Source organism: Anguilla rostrata, chromosome 2 (genome assembly GCF_018555375.3).
Source record: "Anguilla rostrata isolate EN2019 chromosome 2, ASM1855537v3, whole genome shotgun sequence".
NCBI classification, from domain to species: Eukaryota; Metazoa; Chordata; class Actinopteri; order Anguilliformes; family Anguillidae; genus Anguilla; species Anguilla rostrata.
In genome coordinates this window covers 52,546,814-52,568,382 of record NC_057934.1, presented here as the reverse complement: position 1 = coordinate 52,568,382, position 21,569 = coordinate 52,546,814, and the positions used below count along the sequence as shown (strand labels likewise).

Below are 21,569 nucleotides of genomic sequence, written 5' to 3'. Positions count from 1 at the left end.
GGTTGAATGGAAGCGAATCACTGCAGCCATGACTTGTTCCAAAATCTACTGGAAAGCCTTCCCAGAAGAATGGAGGCTGTCACAGCAGCAAAGGGGTGGTCCAACTCCATATTAATGCCCATGGTTTTATAATGAGATGTTCAACAAGTATGTATGGGTGTGATGTTCAGGTGTCCACAAACATTTGGAAATGTAGTGTATATGAGCAAGAAAAAAAAAACTGTTGCATTGTGATAAATGTGCTATACATTTCACCTTTATTACTTCCTAAAAGTGTATTTAAAAAAATCCCTACCTTCAAAATATTATACATTGAAAAAATGTATTTTTAAAACTTGCAATTCTGCAGTTATTTGAGTATTATTTAGTTCTGGGTTCAATTGATATTAGTTTGATGCGTTTGTACTAAGCATTTTTTTTCAAAACATAATCAGTGAAATCAAATATGAGTCGTTTTTCTGTGGTACTTTAATGTTAAGTTTTAAATGTTTTATTTTATTTTTTTTACCTCTGAAGACTTGGTTTAAATCAATGTAACAGATATAAAATGTTTTATATGTCGGGTACAGTGTAATTCCTTATCGGGGATCGAAGCATAACAGGATTAAGCAGCCATCTCTATACTATGGCATCTCACATTTGGTATTTGCCAAAATAGTAACAGATATTAAACACGAGGAATGAAAATTGTCTCCTATGATATATTTTAATTGCTTTTGTCATGTTCATAAATAGAATGAAGATAGGATTATAGATTGTGACACCGTTTTAAAAAAATCCCAAGGGCAGATGTCTTGACTCTGTACCCTACTTTTCTGGTGCAGAGCATGTGTTAATATTGAGTTACTAATCCCCTGAAAGTGTCTTGTTAAGCACATGTCAAATGCATGTCATATTTCAAAATTATTTGATTTACTGCAGATGCTGTCTCACATACAGCAGAGAAACACTTTCTCTGGAGACAGGAAGTGATAATTAACTCATAGAATCTCTATTCACTTTTCAAGAATATTTATGGTACATGGTCATGTATGTACCGGCGGCAGACCTGGCAGTGTATGTACAGGGCAGTATGTACATGGTCATGTATGGCGGGCGGCAATGTAGCACAGTGGGTAAGGAACTGGGCTTGTAACCGAAAGGTCATAGATTAGATTCATGGGTAGGGCACTGCTGTTGTGCCCTTGAGCAAGGTACTTAACAGTATATATCCAGCTATATAATTGGATACAATGTAAAAAAATGTTATGTAAAAGTTGTGTAAGTTGCTCTGGATAAGAGCGTCTGCTAAATGCCTGTAATGTACAGCCATACTTTAAGTGATACCACTGAAAGAAACACAGTAACAGATTTAGAAAAGAATACAGATGTGTATTGCCTGTTATTTAAGTAATGGAGGACAAGTTTTGTCTTTTCTAGGGATGTAAAACAAGAAAGAAATCACAAGAAAATCCCAATCAGGGCTAGTTGATGATCAGCATGAAACCTGTTATACAGGCACACACAAAAAAAAAAAAGAAATTAGAATGCCGAAAGTGTTCCGCTGTCGTGTATTCATGCAAAACTGATGTGTCCACATCTACACTATTTTGGCAACACTGAGGCAACTATCATTTAAATACTTAAATAGTCATATTCTCATAGTTTTTCATTCAAGATGGGAATCTTCCACCCCTTTGGGTTTCCTTTTGGCATATTTTATTTTTAAAACATTTGTTTAATTGCAATGTTATAATATGAAAACCCTGTTTACTTTTGCCAGAGCAAAGAAGAGTGAACAAGATGGCCAAGTGGCGAGACTCATACAATATGAGCCTTAACATTCTGTGTGTTCTTAAGTAGTATGAAGAAACGCTTTTTTCTGCATTCTTTAAACTCTTTTCATTTACTCACTTAGCACCCTAAGAAATTTCTTCACTGTTCATTGATTTGATTGGATATAGTAGTCAGGAATAAGAAACACTACGTTTGTCCAATCTCCAGGTTACAGAGGACTACCAGAAAATGTTAACAATTGCATACTCACATCAACATGAGTTCACATCAACAGTGTTGAGTTTATTCTTCATCATATTATGATACATTAATTTGAGATGCAGGGGTTCCACCAAATTCAGACCCATATTTGACAAATTCTTAAAGATTGCTTTAAAAAATAATATAATATTAATAATTTTATGCAACATGTTTGCTCACAAATCTCATTACAGCACATGCAATCAAAAGGCTTTGTTTCAGGAATAAAATGCATAGTGCTCCTTTTAATCTGTTGATGCCATCTTATGGTTAATTTCATACCTGTTCCATCAATGGAAATGAATGCAAAGGAGGAATTAGAGAATTTTATGTAATTCTTTAAGATTATCTTCTTTATGAAAACTAAATTTTTAAATTGCTTGCATACATCAGCATTGTTTCTTTAAGAACAGCAGACAGTCCACTCTCCTTATGTATTCTTTTTCCAGTTTATTCAGACAGGGGAAACAGAGAGGGGTACAGATAGAGGTGGGGGTCACTGTACAGATAGTGACGTGATGGACAAATCAAACCACTGGCCACACAAGAGATTTGTGAAAGAAGTGTCTCCCCACTAAAATAGAATTGTGAAAGACTTTAGATAACTAGTTTTACCATAATCTTGAGAAAATGGGTTGATAATAGAGAAACCCCCCCCCCCCCCCAACCCCCCCAGAGGCCTACATGAAACACCAAACTGCATTAATATAAATACACTGTCATTAACAATACTTCCTATCAATCGTGATACAGTTGTCTTCACCGTTAAGCTCGTATTTTAGGGCATTTTTCAACGAACTTTTCCCTATCTGTAAATGTAGTTTGTACACTGCCCTAGTGTCAAAGTTGAAAGAAACATATACTGTATGCATGATATAAATATAAAACATTTTCTTGAATAAAGATGTTGAAAAACATTTTTGAAGTGAGCATTTTAAGTATCCATATCTCTGCCTTCAGTGAAATATCCTTGTTTTTCTGAAACCTTCCCTGCTTGTTGACCAAAACTGCATTTCTTTAAATCTCCCACTAGAGGAAGCTATTTATCCGAGTGTCTGACAGTGTTGCATTGGGGATCATTTTCAAATCCAGAATGTGTCTGATTTATTGTAATATGAAGAAGAACAAACCCAGTGTGTTTCAACTGTATGCTTAAAGACTCAAGTGTAGTGGTTGAACTACATAAAAGGAATGTATTACTGTATTGTAATGTATTTGATGACTCTTGACTTAACCATAAATTAAGACATCAGCCCCTAAAATACAAACTTTGCTGTTTTGGCATCAATAACGTTTTCTAGAATTACTCAAGTTTGTTGTATTCATTATTCGCCATATAAAGCCACCTAAAATGACACTGAAAATGCTATAAACTTAAAGCCTAGGCTACCACCACTGATGGTTTGTACCCCCAAGCTGCAGATAATTTAAGAGGACAAAAGCATGGATTCAGTCAATACTTGTTTAAATGTTTTGTTTTTTTTTGTCCCCACTAAGCACCGTAAAGGAATACATTCCGCTACGTTTTTGGTGAGAACTGAACCTGTAAGGCAATGTTAACCCTAAATTCGCACGTTTTTAATCAGGTTCTTGTTATGTACCCTACATTTAAAGTACATTCATTTGAGACGAATTTCACCGAGTGTATTTTTGGCGTTATTTTCTTTGTAATTATAGTCACATTCATGTAGAATTTGGAGTTATAGATGTGTAGCCTAGTGTGTGAGATCGGCTGCGACACTAAAAACGCACGATTGCAATAAATACCCTAACTATAAACATATAATTCTTGCTAAAATGTAGACTAGCCTACAAAGTAAAACCTTGACGTTAAAATATGAAACGCAAGATAGCCTAAATAGCCTACAACAAATAGATAAAAAGACAATAACACAGACACACCTGTTTCATAAACGATAAAATATTACATTAAATATAGGCTATGCATAGAATGGGCAATAACTAAAAAATGTACACCGGATAAACCACATCTCGATGTTCTCTATACAGCCCCTGAACGATGAGATCACTCTTCCTTCCTTCACCCGTGCAGGCAGAAGAGCGCAGCAGCGCTGGGGTGAGGACTGCACTCAGGTTGGCAACACTGTGCGGAGTGGAAAGTCTGGGGATTGCTATAATTTGGTGATCTCTGTGGGTTTATGTCTACTGCTCAGACATCCTGGTAGTATTCAAATATCTGGAAACACCGGAAAGTCGACGGCTTAATATTTAACTCGACGACTGTTGCTCAGCAAAACAAAGAAAGCGAAGTAGCGAGAATTCTGGTTCACATAGCCTATGCATGTATTCGATTTTGCTATGGCTGGAGCCTACTGCAAAAGTTTATACGCCTTCAGTGGAGATCAGCACCAACAAGGATTGAGATTCGAGGCTGGGGAAATAATTAAAGTAATACAAGCATCAGCTGGCGGTTGGTGGGAAGGAGAGAAGGATGGAGTGAGAGGATGGTTTCCTGCAAGTTACGTCCAGGTTTTAGAGGTAAGACAGTGTTCAATTCTCTGAGGTTCTGAGATCTATACAACGTCCCCAAGACTAGCTGCTGTATTGGCATGGAAGTTAGACAAACACACAGAACTCAAAGATTATTGAAGTCTGCTGTGTTACATTATCACTATGTGGTTGGGTACGTTAGTAGCCTATGACATTTTTTATTTTATTTTTTGAAACAGCGAAAGCTCAAGGGGTCGGAATACAGTAGGTTATGGTGGGAGAACAGACAGACTAAAGGACTGCAGATGGTGTTTTGGTTTTCTATTTCATTTGACAACATTTAATTTCAGATAAAATGGCAATAATACTACTAATGTACTGATTTTAAATGCATATTGAACTATTTGGATGCGCGAAACTACGACATCACTTGCCTGATCTAAGGTCCTTTCATCAGCGGGTCAGTTGGATTCAGTGAAACATGATGACACGATGACATGACATTTCCCACCAGTTTAGTGGGAAAAACACGCACGTAGCCTACATAGGCCGACCAATAAAGACATACACTGAATTAGGTGCACACATGTCCAGCGGAAACACCTCTGTTCTTCCCCATATGTTGCTGACATTCTTATATAAAGCGTTGGCCTATATGGAAATTAAAATCAAGTCAGTGGGACTAATTTTATTCAGTGAATTTCAGTCTCCATGATTACTGAAATTGATTTTGTAGTGCATTCAATTTTGGACTTGTGATGTAAAAAGTGTTATACAAAGGCCATCGGGAGATTACCAGGCAGTACTGAGTTATTCCAGTTAAACCATTTCTCCCCATCGTGAGGACTTCCTCATTACAAAATTTATAAGAATGCAGAATGGTAGCTGAAATGTAGGCTATTGATTGCACAGAAAGATTACATAGAATGCAAGGACTGCTTAGTCAAGAAAATGTTTAAACTACCTTTGTTAATAAATAGGACCCATGCTCCTTTTCAAGTCTAGTTACGATTAAGAATACTAACATTGTATGGGTTTCTTGTCGAAATGTGGCAAGTTATCAGTTCTAATATAGTCATATGGTCAGACTGGTAAGTAACCAGTTTAGCGAGCATTGTATGGTTTTAACAGGAAAAGTATACCTTCAGCATGATGGCCTTGTCTCACCTGATTCAGGTTTCCATTACAAGTTTACATTTATTGTAACTCCACTACTACTCAAAACTTCCCAATCAAATATTTTTTGATCTTAAGACATTTGCACTTCTGAAGAAAAAATCTACCGTATAGAGTCTTGTAGATTACATGGAAATGATGAAATCTCCTGCAAGACATCAAGAAGAAGCAGTGTTAGTATGCATACTACTGTGTCTTTTATGACCAATTTGCAGTTTTCAAATGCAGGCTGTGATTCAGTCCAATGTTTCTAGTAATTCTTTTTCAGGCCTGGTGGTAGAACGCACTGAAAAACCTCTGAACAGACGCAACACGCGGGATGGAATATTTTGACGCTGTTCAGATGGCACAGCAGGCAGTGTGCAATTTTTTTGTTTGCTCTGTATATTCAAGACTTAAAACGTGATTACAAGGAGATGATGACTTCATCTGCTGCATCAACAGGATAAAAATTTTCTGTGAGTGTGTAACCTATGCCACATTATAATTAAGACTCCACGGAGAGAGCATTGTTAACAATATCACAAACTTCAGTGACAGATAAGATTTTTTAGAACATTCAATAAAAATATATTAGGCTTAAATTGCATTGGAGTAAATTAAATTGAAGTGCCAGGGAGTTGTTGGGTTCATTTATTCCTATTGGAGAAAAAAATAGGGACATCTGGCATTACTTTGCCGCTTCACCAAGGTTTTATGCACCTTGTGCATTACTGTTAACAGTCCTCTGACATTTTCAAAATATTAGCACATCATGAACCCAGGAAAATAAACTTTAATGTTTGGTTGTCTGTCCCCCACGTTCGAGCTTTCTCTTTTTGGGCAGTGCCATGGTCACGTTAGCTGTCGATTCCAGGAAAACCTGCCATAGGCCTAAGTTGCATTGTGAGGAAATTGTCTTTGGGCACGCAACTGATCAGTCACAAAATTTATAGCTAATATTCAATGTTTTGATTGATCAGTGTCATTTTTGAGACTTTGCACAGATGTATACATTTGGCGTACTTCAGTAGAAAGTAGTTTTCGATGAAACCATGCACAACAAGGTCTGTGAATGTTTGTGAGTAACCATGTCATTAGACACTATATGGCCAAAAGCTTCTGTACACCCTTGATCAGGGGCAAGGCAAATCTTAATGCTACAGCATACAATGACATTTCAGATGATTCTGTGCTTTCCCAACAGTTTTGGGAAGGCCCTTTCCTGTTTCAACACACACAGTGAGCTCCATATAGAAATGGTTTTGTCAAGAATGGTGTTGAAAAACCTGACTGGCTTGCGCAGAGTCCTAACGTCAACCTGTCCAACAACTTTGGGGTTAATTGGAAAGCCAACTGCGAGCCAGGCCTAATTTCCCAATCAGTGCCCGACCTCACTGATGCTGTTTTGGCTGAATGGAACCAAATCTCCCTGCAGCAATGCTCCAACATCTAGCATAAAGCCTTCACGGAAGAGTTGAGGTTGTTATAGTAGCAAAGGGTGTACCAACTCCATATTAATGTCTATAATTTTGGATGTCAGGTGTCCACATACCTTTGGTCATGTAGTGTATTTTTAGGGTAAGCTGCAGTGAATATCTAGAAAACTCTATCTAACTATCTGGATGGATAGATAACACTCCGGATAGGTGGAAATATTGCCTTATTTATTTTTGAGTGAACTGTCCCTTTAATGACCACTGGAAAACGCCAATAATAATGCACACCCTATTCATACGTTTTCCAGATCAGAGAAAAGTTATTGGTAATAGTGCCCCTTCCACTCTTACACAAGGTTCCTGCTTGCCATTATTTTCAATAGGGAGGAAAGTATAAAAAAGTCATATGTTATGCAACACAACAGTCCAGATGTGCCAGTGTTCAGATATTTGAACTTCTGTGGTTGCATATGTTGATGTACATGTGCTCATTCAATCACTGCCATTTTGAAAGTAATCCCATTTCTACAACAAATGACCGACCAACTAAAAAAAGTGAAAATACATTTCTTTTGTATGCTTTGGTCACAGTAGATTTTTGAAAATGTATTTTCCCTTGCCAGCTCAAATATGCATATAGCATGGTATATGTATTATACCATGCTTTTAAATATGCATTAAAAAAAATATTTGTATATATGTATATAAAAAATTTCTTCCAAAATTGATTTTTTAATATATGTTCACTGCATATTATTTTTCATCACAGTGATCACAGTGAATGTAATAATATACTGGCAATTTGCATACATACTAGCTGATATTGGCACCTTTAATGGAGGCTTAAACTATATTTATTTCTACAGCATATATGCAGTTTCAGAGTTACAAGAAAAAGTTATAGCATGCTGGCCAAATAACACCCATTGATGCAGCACTTATTGAATGGATTTTTCCTGAGTTTTACTAGTCATAAAGAACTTCAACTATTTTGGAGATTTGTTTAAGCACATTTTATTGGAGATAATGATCCTATTGTGTATAGTAACATGACCACTCTTACTAAAATGACAAAATTTTAGATGTTATGAGACTGGAATGTATGAGCAGAGGCAGCAAGCACATGCTCGGAATGGAGGTTCCTGACTCTAAAGCTTGTTCATTTGTTTGGTGTCCTTTTCAAGACATCAGCTCTTCCAGAGCACTTTGGTCTCATCTTGTGGTAAACCTCACTTTCCGCATGCTCAAGACATATCTTGTTCCATGTTTAGTAGAAAGACAGTCACTTAGATTTGTTGCTGTGTTTGCAATACTTTGTTCTCGAAATGGCAGAAAACCACTGTATTGTTTGATAGAAGAGTGGAATTTGTGGGGTCCCATATGTTCCATGCCTCTTACAGGAATTTTTTAGAGCTGACAGGAATGCTTTTGTCTGTTTTAAATCAGTCACTGTCTGTCTGACCAACTGCAGCTAAAACTTAGTGACCTGTTGCTGAATCCAGTGTTTGGAATTGGTGGAAATAACATAATAGTTGTGCTTTTGAGGACTGAAACGTATTGAGTTTTCAGGGATACTCAGCACTAAAAAAGCAAACAATGGCAAGCACCATGGAGGTGAATGTTTCTTCTCTGGAGACTTATTTTATTGGAACAACTCCTTCAATACGTTTCATTCCTCACAACTGTTGTGTTATTTCCACCAATTCCAAGCACTGGATGCAGCAACTGGTCTCTAAGGTTTAGCTGCAGCTGGTTAGACAGACAGAATAACTGATTTAAAGCATACAAAAGCTTTCCTGCTATCAGCTCTGAATAATTAAATTACCTATTTCCCTTGTTCTTTTCTACAGCATTATCAGATTGGTCAGCATGCATGTGTTTGCATGCTGACCAATCTGATAATGCTGTAGAGGAGAACAAGGGAAATAGGTAATTTAATGCATGATTTACCAGTTGAATTTCACTTATATTTTGAGGCTTTCATCTCACTTCTATTCTGACAAGTTAAAGCCAAGGTATTGGGGCAATCTCTTTCATGTGTATTTATGTTATGTAGCCAAGCGTATGTACACATCTGGAAAGTGAAGACTGTGACGACATGAATAGGCTAATGGTTGCAATACTCAGGATGAGGTACGAGCAGTTTATTTCCCAATATACAGGTAGTGGCCACAAAGTAGGAAACGCGGGTATGGGGGACATACAGTGTATCGGAAGCAGGTACTTCCATACAAATGTGGTTCATGAGTTAATTAAGCTGTTAGCATCTCAATTGTTAACTATTGAGGTACAGGGTCTCAGGTGATGTAGGCATGGAATGATGGCTTAAGAAGATGGTAACTGGTGATCAATAGATACTCCTGGATGGTGATACCATAATAAATAAACAAATTAAATAGCACCTTTCGTGTAAGTTTTTTCATACAACTGCATGAAAAGTGCATTTATTTTTTAACAGATTTAGGAAACTGGAGTATAGTATCCACTTGGCCCACTGAGATCACATTAAGCATCCCTGGGAAACACAGTAGATGTGGACCCATTAATTGGCAGAAAACTAAGGACAGCAGGCATTGGGATGATATACAGGACTGATCTGACTTGTTTAAAGCAGAACATATGGGAACCTTACAGTAAAGTACACAGCTTTGTCAGATAATTAATTCAGCATGTTCAATGTGATACATGTTAGTGTTCTGCATGTAGCTAAGACAATTAAGGTCATTCTGGTACATCACCGTTACTGACTAGTTTTTTTAGTGCAAACCATAGTTTTTCCTTGATCTGTTAATCTATGCTATGAGAGAAACCAGTTTTATAATATGTGCTATGACTATTCATAGAGACTTGTCATAATACACATGTTCTTAGCACCCCCTGCCTCCTACTTTTGTGGCTGTATTGCTCAATCTTGTCATGAGGGAAAAATGAGAGAAATCTGTCAAGAATAATCTTGTGATGGCTGAAAAATGCTAGACACACAGTGACAACAGTTGTTGTTTGTGGATCCTATGGAAAATTCACCTGCAATCCATCCTACCCTCATCCCTGTAGGGCAGACAGTGCTGCTCTGTTAGAGAATGGAGGAAATTGGGAACTTTTAAAAATGAAAATAAATTTAAAGCAGAATGTACACCATCTATGCACGTACATAGAATAGAGGGCGCTCTGACTCTATGACAGCTGGCTAATGGCCAAACCCAGCCATCTGTGCCACTCAATGGCCAGACTTCAGAAGACTGGTCCTGCATGCCAGTTTGCCAAAGAGTTCAGCTAAGACAGGTCCTGGCAAATGAGCAGTTCCCATAGCTGATCTGACAGGCTTTGCTTTTGATTTGTGCCAGAGTTTGTCGGGGGAAGTCCCTTTTCCTTGGTGGCATCAGGGATGCCAGGTGGGTCTGAGTCTAAAGTAGCATATCCTTAATCGTAGCATGTGATCAATTTTGTGTTATCTAATCTCTACAGTATAGGACATGCTAGAAGTGATGTATTATTGTTCATAGGTGTTTCATTGGCAGGAAACCTGTCTGGCTCTCCAGATGCTTCAGTGTGTATCAATTTTCTATGCAAAGGGTTGCCCAGATTCACACCTTAAGATAGGAAGCCTGCCATATCTGCCATATTCACAAGACTGGAATGCACTGCTTGGAAATCAGTTGAGGCAGGTCAGCTTGCTCATCACTTTGTACCACTTCGTTATTGTTGGAAGTGGTTTTTGTCAGGTGTTTGCTTGTATCCTGGCCAAGTTTTCAATCAGTCATATAATTATTCCCAGTTTAATTGGCTTAACCCAACTAATTTCCCCTCATCTGAATCTGCAAAATGGCTGCTATGTATTGTCCATTTGGCTTCTGAACATTGGTTGTGAGTCATGTGAGGATCCCTGTGTAGGTCACTTACATTTCATTAGATGGAAGCCGCTATATATAATTGAACATGGTTGCTGGTTATTGTGCAACTGCTTGCTGGTTATTGACCCACACACAACAGGCTTCTTACAAAGCAAAGGAAGAGTTGTGATTTGGGAATAACAGATTTGGGGTGGAATTGGACCATAAGCACCACTTATGTCAGTTGATTTTATAAAAAGGATTTAGTTTTTCAAGCTGTTTTGCATCATGATGGTGCCACTAAATAGCCGCATATGCAAGACAGAAGACCTATGTCATATCACTGAAGACTACTAGAGATGCTGAAAGGTTATTCACCACTGGATACTATCCTAAATGTGGCTACTTGATGCAGGCTCAAACTATCTCAGCAATGTTCCATGGGATAAACAGCATGTAGCTTATATAAACATGGGATAGACAGTCTGCATTGCTTTGTAAGTTTTTATTTTTTTTTATTTTTCATCTTCAATATTCAATAGCATTACCTTAATAGCATACTACCTATATATATATATATATATAATATATATATATATATATATATATATATATATATATATATATATATATATATATATAGTTTTATTATTATTGTATTTATTTAATTGTCGTATGTTTGCTTGGTTGAATTGGAAGCATGTCATTTACTGCTTGGCTTGAGCTGTAAGAATTAAATTTCTAAATTCATGCATAGACAAAGATTAAAAGTGTACTAGTCTCCTTAAGTCCATGATAAAGAATAATTCAATAATTTTTTTTTTTTAAACTGATGAAATTACACAGCCCATTTAATTAAGTAATTGCATGACCAGCCATTAAGTAACTAAAGCATTATGGTGTGGTATTCTTGCTTTAGTTTCTCTTTTTACATGATGCACAGCATACAGTTCGTAGGTTAGAAATGAAAGTTTGGTGATCTTGAAACCTGAGGTGAGGGAAATAAACATACTAATGAACTCTTTCTATTCACTGCGAAACATTATGTTGTTCAGTGTTTTCTGTTAGTAATTATTTTAAAATCTCTGAAATAGTAGCCGCAGATGACTCTGGTCAAAATAATTCATTAAAATTATTTGCCGTTCAGTATACCTTATCAGAAACAGTTTTACTTCGATGTTATAGGTACAAATTTGACTGGCCTCACTGTGCTCTTATAGGCTGTGCTCCTGTTTATAATTTAAATGAAATGAAATTCATGCATACACAGATTTTGTAAAACGTTGTGATACACATGAACAGTTTGAGGCTTTAAATTTGAAACTGAGTCGTGTTGCTTTATAAACAGGTATATTGATCCAAAGCTTTTGCTTTTTTAGGACTATTGGATGCATCTTTGTGTCTTTGTGTGTGGATACCAGATGAGGACGCTGCCCCATATTCAATTTGCCAGGCAGATTGTGTGGTTTGATTTATGATGTAATATTTTGTTGGTTGCCATGAAACGCTACATTCATTTCACTTGCTGACTTTCACACGCGTTCTCAATTACACACACTATGTACCCAGCCAAACATAATGAAGTGTGAAAATATCCATGCGTTATGGGTGATGGTGGACATACTGTAGTTATGCTGTAGGTTAGGTAGGTATAACCACCATCCCCCACCTTTTTATGTCTTTCCAAACATAAATCAGAAAATACACTAAGTTTCATTTTTACTGAAATAAATTCTTGCTAGCTTCATTTTTCATCATGAAGTTAATCTAGCAAGCCTCAGTTGTATAGGATTTCAAAAGTCCAGTTTATTATATAAATTTAGTCAGTAGACATGCATGCAAAATGAAAGTACATACAACATCTCTTCTATCAATCAGTGCTAAAATGTGCACTGATTGTTAAGAGATGCTACAGTTTCATGATGGTAAGCAGTTAATTATATTTTATTTATTTGGCTCCTGTTCATAGAAATGTCTAGAAAGTCATCTAAAAACAAGAACAATGGAACCTTTTTTATTCTTCCAGATACTGCTGAGCATTGCAAAAGAATCCAAGGACACGGAGTAACATTTTTACTGCAACAAATAGAGGATAATTTGGTGGGAAGGTATACCATAGAAAATTCTGAGCTAAATTGTCATTTGACAACAAAAGATTAAATTTATCAAGGCTAATTTTGTTTTCTGATTGTCTAAAGTGATTGCCAGTACTGTTGCTATAGTAGAACAGGAAGTGATGCAATTACTTTTTCCTACAATATTCCCCCATATTTTCTTCCCAATTTGGAATCTCTAGTTGTGTCTCTTTGATTATCACTGTACCACTGGCACCCGTGCAAGCGCTCCCCCTGAGTGTGTCCTCCCCCAAAGCACTCACTGTTGACTCTTTTTTATGATACAGGCCACACAGCATGACAGGATAGTTAGCACAGATTGGAGGAGAAGGGTGTTTCTCACTGACAGAAGCTTGTAGCCTGTGGGCGTGACATTGGGAGAAACTATTGCAGCAGTAACCCAAGGTATCCTGGCTGACTTAACTCCATCCTACCTCTGGTGAGAGAAAGCCAATGTGCCCCAATGTTGCGTACTCCCTGACATAGTCGGCCGAGCTCTGGCTCAAAGCTCCAGTGTCTAGACTATGGGGTCCATTCTGAAGCGATATGGCTGCTTCCTGCCCAGCTTTTTTTCCTCTTGTTTAACATGTGTCTGATAGACGAACTAGACACACTAGGGTCAGACAATATCCTGGAGTCACAACATATATAGCATGTACTGTGTGCTGGTGTTAATGAGGGAAGCGTGCAGAAGGGCTGGAAGACAGACAAGGTCAATGCAATTAACACAAACTGGAGGGGCTACAGGCAAAACAGAAGAGGCTTTGTTGCCTTGGAGAGTATCCTCACAAGCTCACAGTCTAGGCCATTATGTGCCTCAGAATCCATGAGAAAGGGACTTCTTTACATCTGGGAATGTGGCTGATGACCCCCACATCTGGGGAAGCAAAAACAGACATTTTAAAAACTTCCAAAGAAAGACAGGGAACCACAACATGCCAATGAGAGCATGTTTTTCTCACTGGCCTTTTTTTGAGAGAGAAAAAAAAGAAATGGGGGGAGTAGCCTGGAATAGCATGACCACTCTTCTAATTCTTTCCAAGGCCTTAAACTTGACCCTGTTTTTTTGTCTTTTTGGTTTGTAATTGGTTCCTTAAAATGGAATGTGACAAATGCTTCCTGCTTGCAGTTTTTCTCACACTCTAAGAAAGCTTGTCCCTTGCTGGATGATTGCAGTGACTTCGTAATTCTCTCCTCCATTCTCACTCTTTTGCTAAAGCAGCTGGCTTCTGAGTTCTCCCCTTGAATCTAAGTGGTCTGGCAGCATGGTAAGAACCTGATGCTAATTTGCACAGTTCTTTTATGTCACTGCTTTGAGAGGGTAGGCAAACATCTGCATGCCAATTATTACTATTTTTAATATATTCTTTGGATAGGGTAAGCATATTATCTGACTGCACTTTCAGCTGGGAAATGACTCATCTAATTTAGCCTCACAAGCCTCAAGACAGGCTCTTGAAATTCTAGGAATCTGGGAGTATCTGGATCTGATCCCTTGGCTTGACTCTGCTCATGGTTTGTGGTCTCCTCTGAAGCACATAGTGTTGCCAGCTGTTTCTTTACATGCTGCAGACTACTGCTAAGCTAGAACAGAGCAAAGTCAGAGGAAGACCTCTTTCACATTTGACACGCAGTCCTCGGGTGCCAAATCAACCAGCGGGTGTTGCTAAAGAGTGATGAAACATTGACCTCTAACCGACTGAACCCTCCCATACCTTAGGCAACACAATAGGTACATTGCCCTGTGGAGCTACTGGCTGCAGTCGGCACTGGCACAGTCTGGATTCAACCGTGGGGGCTTATTCATGCACCTCAGCACAGTGTTTAACCAAACAATTATCAGTTACACGTAAAATCTGGTGGCATAATATTGCTTACAAGCTGCTTTGAAGTTCCATGTACTACTTTCTTGCACAAACATGTCAATGCCTCTGTATTAGCCATTGTAAAGCCAGCAGGTTTTCATAAACTTATCTTTAAAAAAATAAAATATCTTTCATCACAAAAACTGTCTGGCCTAATCAAACACAAACACTAAAATTGAAATAGTATTAAAATACATACGAGATAATAACTCATATATACAAGATAAACTTATTTTCTGGCCTACCTTTATTGCAAAAAGGTGCTTTCATAGTGTTGGTATTCAACATGTACATTGCTAGGTTTGGTTTTTGATGGAGCGCCTTTTGCCACTGCATGTTAAGCCGCGTTTCCACCGCAGGAACTTTACCCCGGAACTAGGAACCTTTTGAGGAACTCAGTGCGTTTCAACCGCAGGAACTAGGGTTTAAATTAAGTTCCGGGGACTTTATTTTACCCCCAAAAAAGTCCCTGCTCGGGGGGTAGTACTTTCCAAAAGTACCGGAACCTTTGGGGTGTGGCGCAAGCGCTGAAAATTTCTGATTGGTCGACTACTTGCAGTGTTTTATTTTTAAAAATCTGCAGCCGATTTATTTTCATAATAACTTGAAATCAAACTTGTATGTTATGCGGTGCAGTAGCCTACTTTTGGTTATAGCCTGCCAACGTTACATTACATTACATTACAGGCATTTAGCAGACGCTCTTATCCAGAGCGACTTACACAACTTTTACATAGCATTTTTACAATGTATCCATTTATACAGCTGGATACATACTGAAGCAATTTCGGTTAAGTACCTTGCTCAAGGGTACAATGGCAGTGTCCTACCCAGGAATCGAACCTGCGACCTTTCGGTTACAAGCCCAGTTCCTTACCCACTGTGCTACACTCTGTCACTAATTATAACATGTGCTCTTCTGTTCTTTTCTTGCTTTAGTATTCGTTTTATAAGATGCTAAGTATTCATGCTGGGACAGCATATTACGTACCAAAACATTCAAATGGTTTAATCCGGATTTTCTTTGTTAGCCCGTTGTAATTGACTCAAAACGTTTGATACAGTTATGTGAGGTATGCGGTAGTTCTGCGTAATTTACATTGGTGATACAGTAAAAGCAAACTGGAAATCACCTTCCACACTTTTTGTCAGGGTAAAATAACAGGTTAATTCTAGTAATCGTCCCTTTTGCTTTTTCAGACTGCCGTAATTTTATTCTGCCATTCTTCAATTCCACAAAAAGACCAGGAAGAATATGGACTAATTTATGGTGCATGGTTCGCATCTGGAGGGCACACTTCACTACTCGGCTAGCAGTAACTTTGAAGGAAAGCAAACGGTGGCTGTACCACTGCTAATTTAAATTTTCACGCAAGCCCGAGTTTTCGTTCTATTCTTGTCATTTTGCGATTAGCCTATATGGAATTGACGATGAGAAAGTAATCAATTCAACAGCAAATTGTTTACAACGTGTGCATGTTTTCTGCTGTTGTTTCCAGTTATTTGTGGAATGTGAATGCATTCTCGGATGTCAAGACATGAAAGTGAATGTTCGCATAAAAACATAATGAATGTGTTTGAGAGGATATATAAAACAGTTACAATCTGACTATTAGCCTGTTGTATCCTATTTGTTGCATAACAACGGTCCAAGTTCAACTACCAACGACAGTTTTGCTTGACAATGGTAAAATATGCCCAAACGGCTGCGGAAGAATATTTCAATTTCAGGTGATTAAATCGATAAAAATACAAAAGTAACCATATATAGTCATTGTTGGTAACCCGTTGTATATAAGTGGAATAAACCCCTCCGCGCTGTCCCGGTTATTAGAAAATAATGTAGGCTACTTCGGTGGTAGTATGGGGTTACAGAAGAAATCATAGGACAGATGGACGGACGACAATGTCGCTTTTTCATACGTCAGTGGGCTAATTTGTCTAATCTTCGCGGGACTTTAGACCGCGGTGGAAACGCAGACAACAATGGGCTGAAAGAACCTTTTAGTTCCTTGAAAAGTAGTTCCTTTTGGTGGAAACGCGGCTTTACTGTCACATGGCAAGGAGCACTGGGCATCAACATTGTTGACGGGCTGTCAAACATCTGATTGACACAGCTGATAAGGATGGGAATCTTGACCCCAGTGAATTCCAGCATATGTATAATTTGTGCACTTTGTTTCACCCAGGGTTTGGCAGTATTGTTAAAATGCATACACCTATACAAATAACACCGTAGGCTACGTTAAGGGTAACATCCAAAACTGCAAAACATCACGGAAAACACTAAAAATGGAGGAAATCATGGAAATGGTAAATAAATAAATAAATAAATAAATAAATAAATAAATGGGGAAAGTCATGGAACAGCCAAAACAACAGGAAAATCCTTGACACCCGTGAATTCTGTGACAAATACCCTGCCTTGATAATTGTCAATCAACTCAAACATGGATGGACTGCTGGAGTAACTTATTTGTCCCTAATTGCGTAAACACTGTAAACTCCCCCGTGAGTCTCTTTGTGACACAAATTAAGCATTTAAATGATGTTTTTAGCTTGTGCATTTTTGGGGGAATTCTTGCCAAATTTGAACTGGAATTTGCATCATGATGACCCTGAAATTGAATATGTTCGTCCTTGGTATATAGTGGTATTTTATTGTTGTAAATGAATCATAAATACAGTTGTCCAATAAATTATGTGCAATTGATTATTGAAGTTGACCAATAAATTTGATTTGGAATTTAAAATGTATGTCTTAATAGTTATGCTTGGTAAATTTATATAGTATAGCTATATTGTATAGCAAAGACATTCATTTTAACATTTGAATGTAGAATGCCCAACTCCCCCAAAGTTGACTGAGAAAAGAATGTCTTGAAGTCTAAAATAGTTTAGGGCCTGTGCCATAGCTGCAGCAGAAAAACAGGCACATTTGGTAAACACAGTAATCTCCCTTTAATTAATGTGTCTTCAATTAACAACAGCATAGATGAGTAGAGCACTGATTCAGCTGTTTCACTGTGGTTTAAAACAATAATTAACTCTGTGCATTTAATCGAGAATGCTGTCACTCTGTCATTAGGGACCATATGTTCTCTTTATGTTCAAAAGGGCAACAACTGTTACTTAGTGAGTGTGCAAAGATCCATTTCAGACATTGAAATGGCTGCAGGTCCCATCAAAACATTCTCTGTCCTGTCTAATCACAATAACGCTGAAATAAGCATACAAAAGAAGGAGAGAAAACAATATTGTATGGCAAGCAACACCAACAACAAATAGAATAACAAGAGATTTCACAGCAAATTTTACCAAACAAGTGCTGCCCTAGGTTTTGACAGTGTGTTGGTGATGAATGGGGTGTAATTAAATTTATTACTGAATAATAGGAAACAGATACTTCCTCAGTGACACCTCTGTTCTGCTGCTAAGAATCTGCTGACAAGGTGTAATTTTTAAAGCAAAGACACAGTGTGCCGTACTCATTTACCTTTTTTGGTCCCCAATAATAATGTTGAAAGAGTCACATGCTTAATTAGTTCTTGGCTTGGGAATATTTTCAGCTTCTAAGAAAGGTAATTTGTTAATGGTATCCCTCTCTTTTTTGGGACATTGAGGTAAACAGAATAAAATAATTTTCCAAAAAAAATACTGATGACAAAATGGTTGCCTGTGGGCACCAGGCACATCATCAAGAGACACTAATGTTGTGGTACCCACAATGAATCTTGGCCAGCTATGTCCCTCCACTGTGGGCTCCCAGATAGTTAGATAACAACATAGTTGTGGCTCAGACTTAGAGCTGTATTTCTCAGAATGTGCTCGTTGTGAATGCCTTACCTGACTGATCCATTCAGGAGTCCACAAGCTGTGTTTTTCACATTATTCTGTTTATCTCACTAATTTATCACTTCTTAAATATATATGTATGTTGCAAGCTCTGTTTAAAAGGACTGAGCTGATTTTGGCAGTATAGACAACAGTGTAACATGTTAAAACATTAGATTCAAACAGGAAAGTGAGTTGGCTGGAGTCCTGTGTAAAAGCAAATGAATGATTATTTATGTGGAAAAAACACTGCCGCTATGGCTTGCCAAAGGTATGTCCCCAAACTCACTTCTGTTCCTCATTGCCTCCCTCCCCCAAACCCAGTGGTGGATAGACTGACCCACAGGTTCCTTGCTCTGGAGTGAAATCTAACATAGTGTGGTGGAGTAGTGTCAAGCACTCAGTGTTTGCTGCTGTGAACTTGATGTACTTTTGCTATGGCTGCTCATGTGTTGTTCCTGTAGTTGTTCTTACTGCTCTTCCTAAATCCTTTTTGTGCTTACATCTTAGAAAAGGCTTCAGTTCTTCATATCTTGAAGTACTTACGTTTTTGGCAGCGTATACATTTCTCTCCATTTTATCAGTTAGGACATGAATAAATATGTTTACAAATGCATAATATATCTGTGCACAATGTGTGAGTAAACCATATCTTGGTAGATGTGCATAGCAAATGGTGTTTATGGATATAATCGCAGAGTCATCAATAGGCATATTTCATTTAGACTACTACTCAGTGATAGGCTACTTTTTTCATTGTAGATATTGCATGACTTCTGGTATTTGCTGAGCTAGTTGAACTGTTTGGGAGGACAAAAATAAAGGGTTTTATTGTGAACTAATGCTAAAGTGGCAATCTCGAGAATTTTCATTAAAATTAATGTCTGTTAAGGCACTATATATCGCTGAATTAGGTAACACAATGGTGATTGAGCCTATTATTATATTAATTTATATTGTTATTATTATTATAATTAATGATTAAAGAACTGGGTGTCTGTGGCGACATTCCTGGGAAAAAATCACAAGCGGCGCACAGTTAGTGACGCGTTTTCCATCACCCATCAGTGGTTGGTCCGCCAGAGAGGGTAGGCAAAGCTAACGCAACAGGCTCGCTCTTCAACTCACTTGTGAGTATGAGCGGCGTAGGCTACTGTTTTTTTCCGGTGTCTGCTAGCGTTATGGAACCATAAAAAGTTTTTTGTGTAACATGAGAGGTCACATTATTTGTTGATGTAGATTTCATATTACATTTGATGACAATGTAACGTTACTAAATGACATAGCTATTTGCACAGCTAACGCTAGCTACCGGACCATGTCAAGAAAGGCAACATTAGTTTAGACAACGTTGTGCACAGTAACCATCTCTCATATCAGGTAACGTTGTGTTAGCCAGCTAGCTAATGTAATTAACATAATCTAATGTCAGCTAACAATTAGAAAAAATGGTAGCTAACTCGCGTACGACCGAACGCCTCAAATGAAGCTAAAAGGCCCGTCAGATCAATTTTACAGACATATACTTACATTACAGGCATAGGCTCTATCAACTTAACAAATTTTTAATAGCATTACATGTTCCATTAACGCTGTATAACTGAAGCAATTCTAAGTATGCGCACGCAGTGTCCTACGAATCGAACCGACTTGTTACAGTCTAGTCACCACTGGCACTGAACAGACTGGATGCAACTTTTTTTGATGAAATCGCCTTTGTTTTTGTTTTATTCTTCTTGTTCTGGTTGCTAATTTAACACCCAGCTCAGCTTTATTCTCGAACAATTTAGCTAGCAAAACCAGAAACACCAGGGGTAACATTTTGCAAGGCAGTTGTTTCAAAAATATCACACAACAATCATTCACGAGAAAGACAGTGTTTATTGTGCACAAGATACATAATTGCTCGAGCCACAGTGAATCCCGCGGATTCTTCTCTGCAGTGTAAAGATGTTCATACCGGGCAAAAGGTGGACAAAGAACGTCTGTGGAAATTGATTATCACTAATTCTACCCCAGGTCTGCTACAGCGTTTTAACCCGGCATGGCAGTGTAAAGACAGCTTAAGTTAGCCTAATGTTAGACAATGACAAAGTACATAACGTTACTTTTATAACAACCATTTTTAATTCAGTAAATTGTAAGTGTTATATTTACCGTGGTCCAGGTGCCAACTGACTGACGTCACACACAGGCGACACTGTTTGGAAGTTGGGAAGTGAGGTCCAAAAACACACCTGCAATTACCGCTTCTCGCCATTGGTACTGCCAAAGAGAACGAAATGTAAATCTTCGAGATTGCTACTTTAAGGGCAAGTTTTAATGTGTCCAGGCCATACACTGAAAACATGAAAACATGGCGATGCGTTTTAAAACACATTCACAGGTGTCCAGTCGTGATAGTGCATCCTAAAATTACAATTGTAATTCCCAATAAAGGGCTGCTCGAAGTAAGTGAACCCCAGGAAAAGTACTGCCTAGGCCACTGTACCAGGCATATATTAACAAGGCAATATTAGCCTTAAAAAGTAGATGAATTACTTTATGTCCCATTTTATTTTCTCATACCCTAGTCTTCTAAAGAACAGCCACAGGTGGCCCTTTCTGTATTAGTTTGTTATAAAAGGAATAATGGGACTCTGAGCCCCTGGTCCCTAGGACCTTGTTCTAATACTTCCAGATGCAATGGGTTATTGGAGGACAGACTAGGCTCACACTTCTATGGGTCAAGTCAGAAATGATTCAGCCAGCTCGAGAGAGTGAGTCATTCAGGCGTGGGCACACAGTTTACAGAGGGCCACTGGACCAGGACCCTTAAACAAGCTTCCACTCAAACACATTTGTCTGCATCACTCCCCCCGCAGT

The 21,569-nt window shown here is 38.1% G+C and overlaps 1 protein-coding gene across 3 annotated transcripts in view; it reads left to right on the top strand.

Annotated features, from left to right (window-relative positions):
- Nucleotides 1-4,052: 4,052 nt before the first annotated feature.
- Nucleotides 4,053-21,569, top strand: part of LOC135248417 (growth arrest-specific protein 7-like) — an 85,535-nt gene continuing 68,018 nt past the window's right edge. Inside the window, exons 1-2 of one of the 3 annotated variants that reach the window (XM_064323044.1) lie at nucleotides 4,053-4,515; nucleotides 5,912-6,101. Coding sequence is in view for 2 of the 3 variants with exons in the window: in XM_064323042.1 (XP_064179112.1) it covers nucleotides 4,315-4,515 (201 nt within the window). In the remaining variant the exon portion in view is untranslated. Of the gene's footprint in view, nucleotides 4,516-5,911; nucleotides 6,102-14,253; nucleotides 14,274-21,569 lie in introns of those variants that run through there. The other 2 variants (XM_064323042.1, XM_064323043.1) reach the window with 2 other exon arrangements.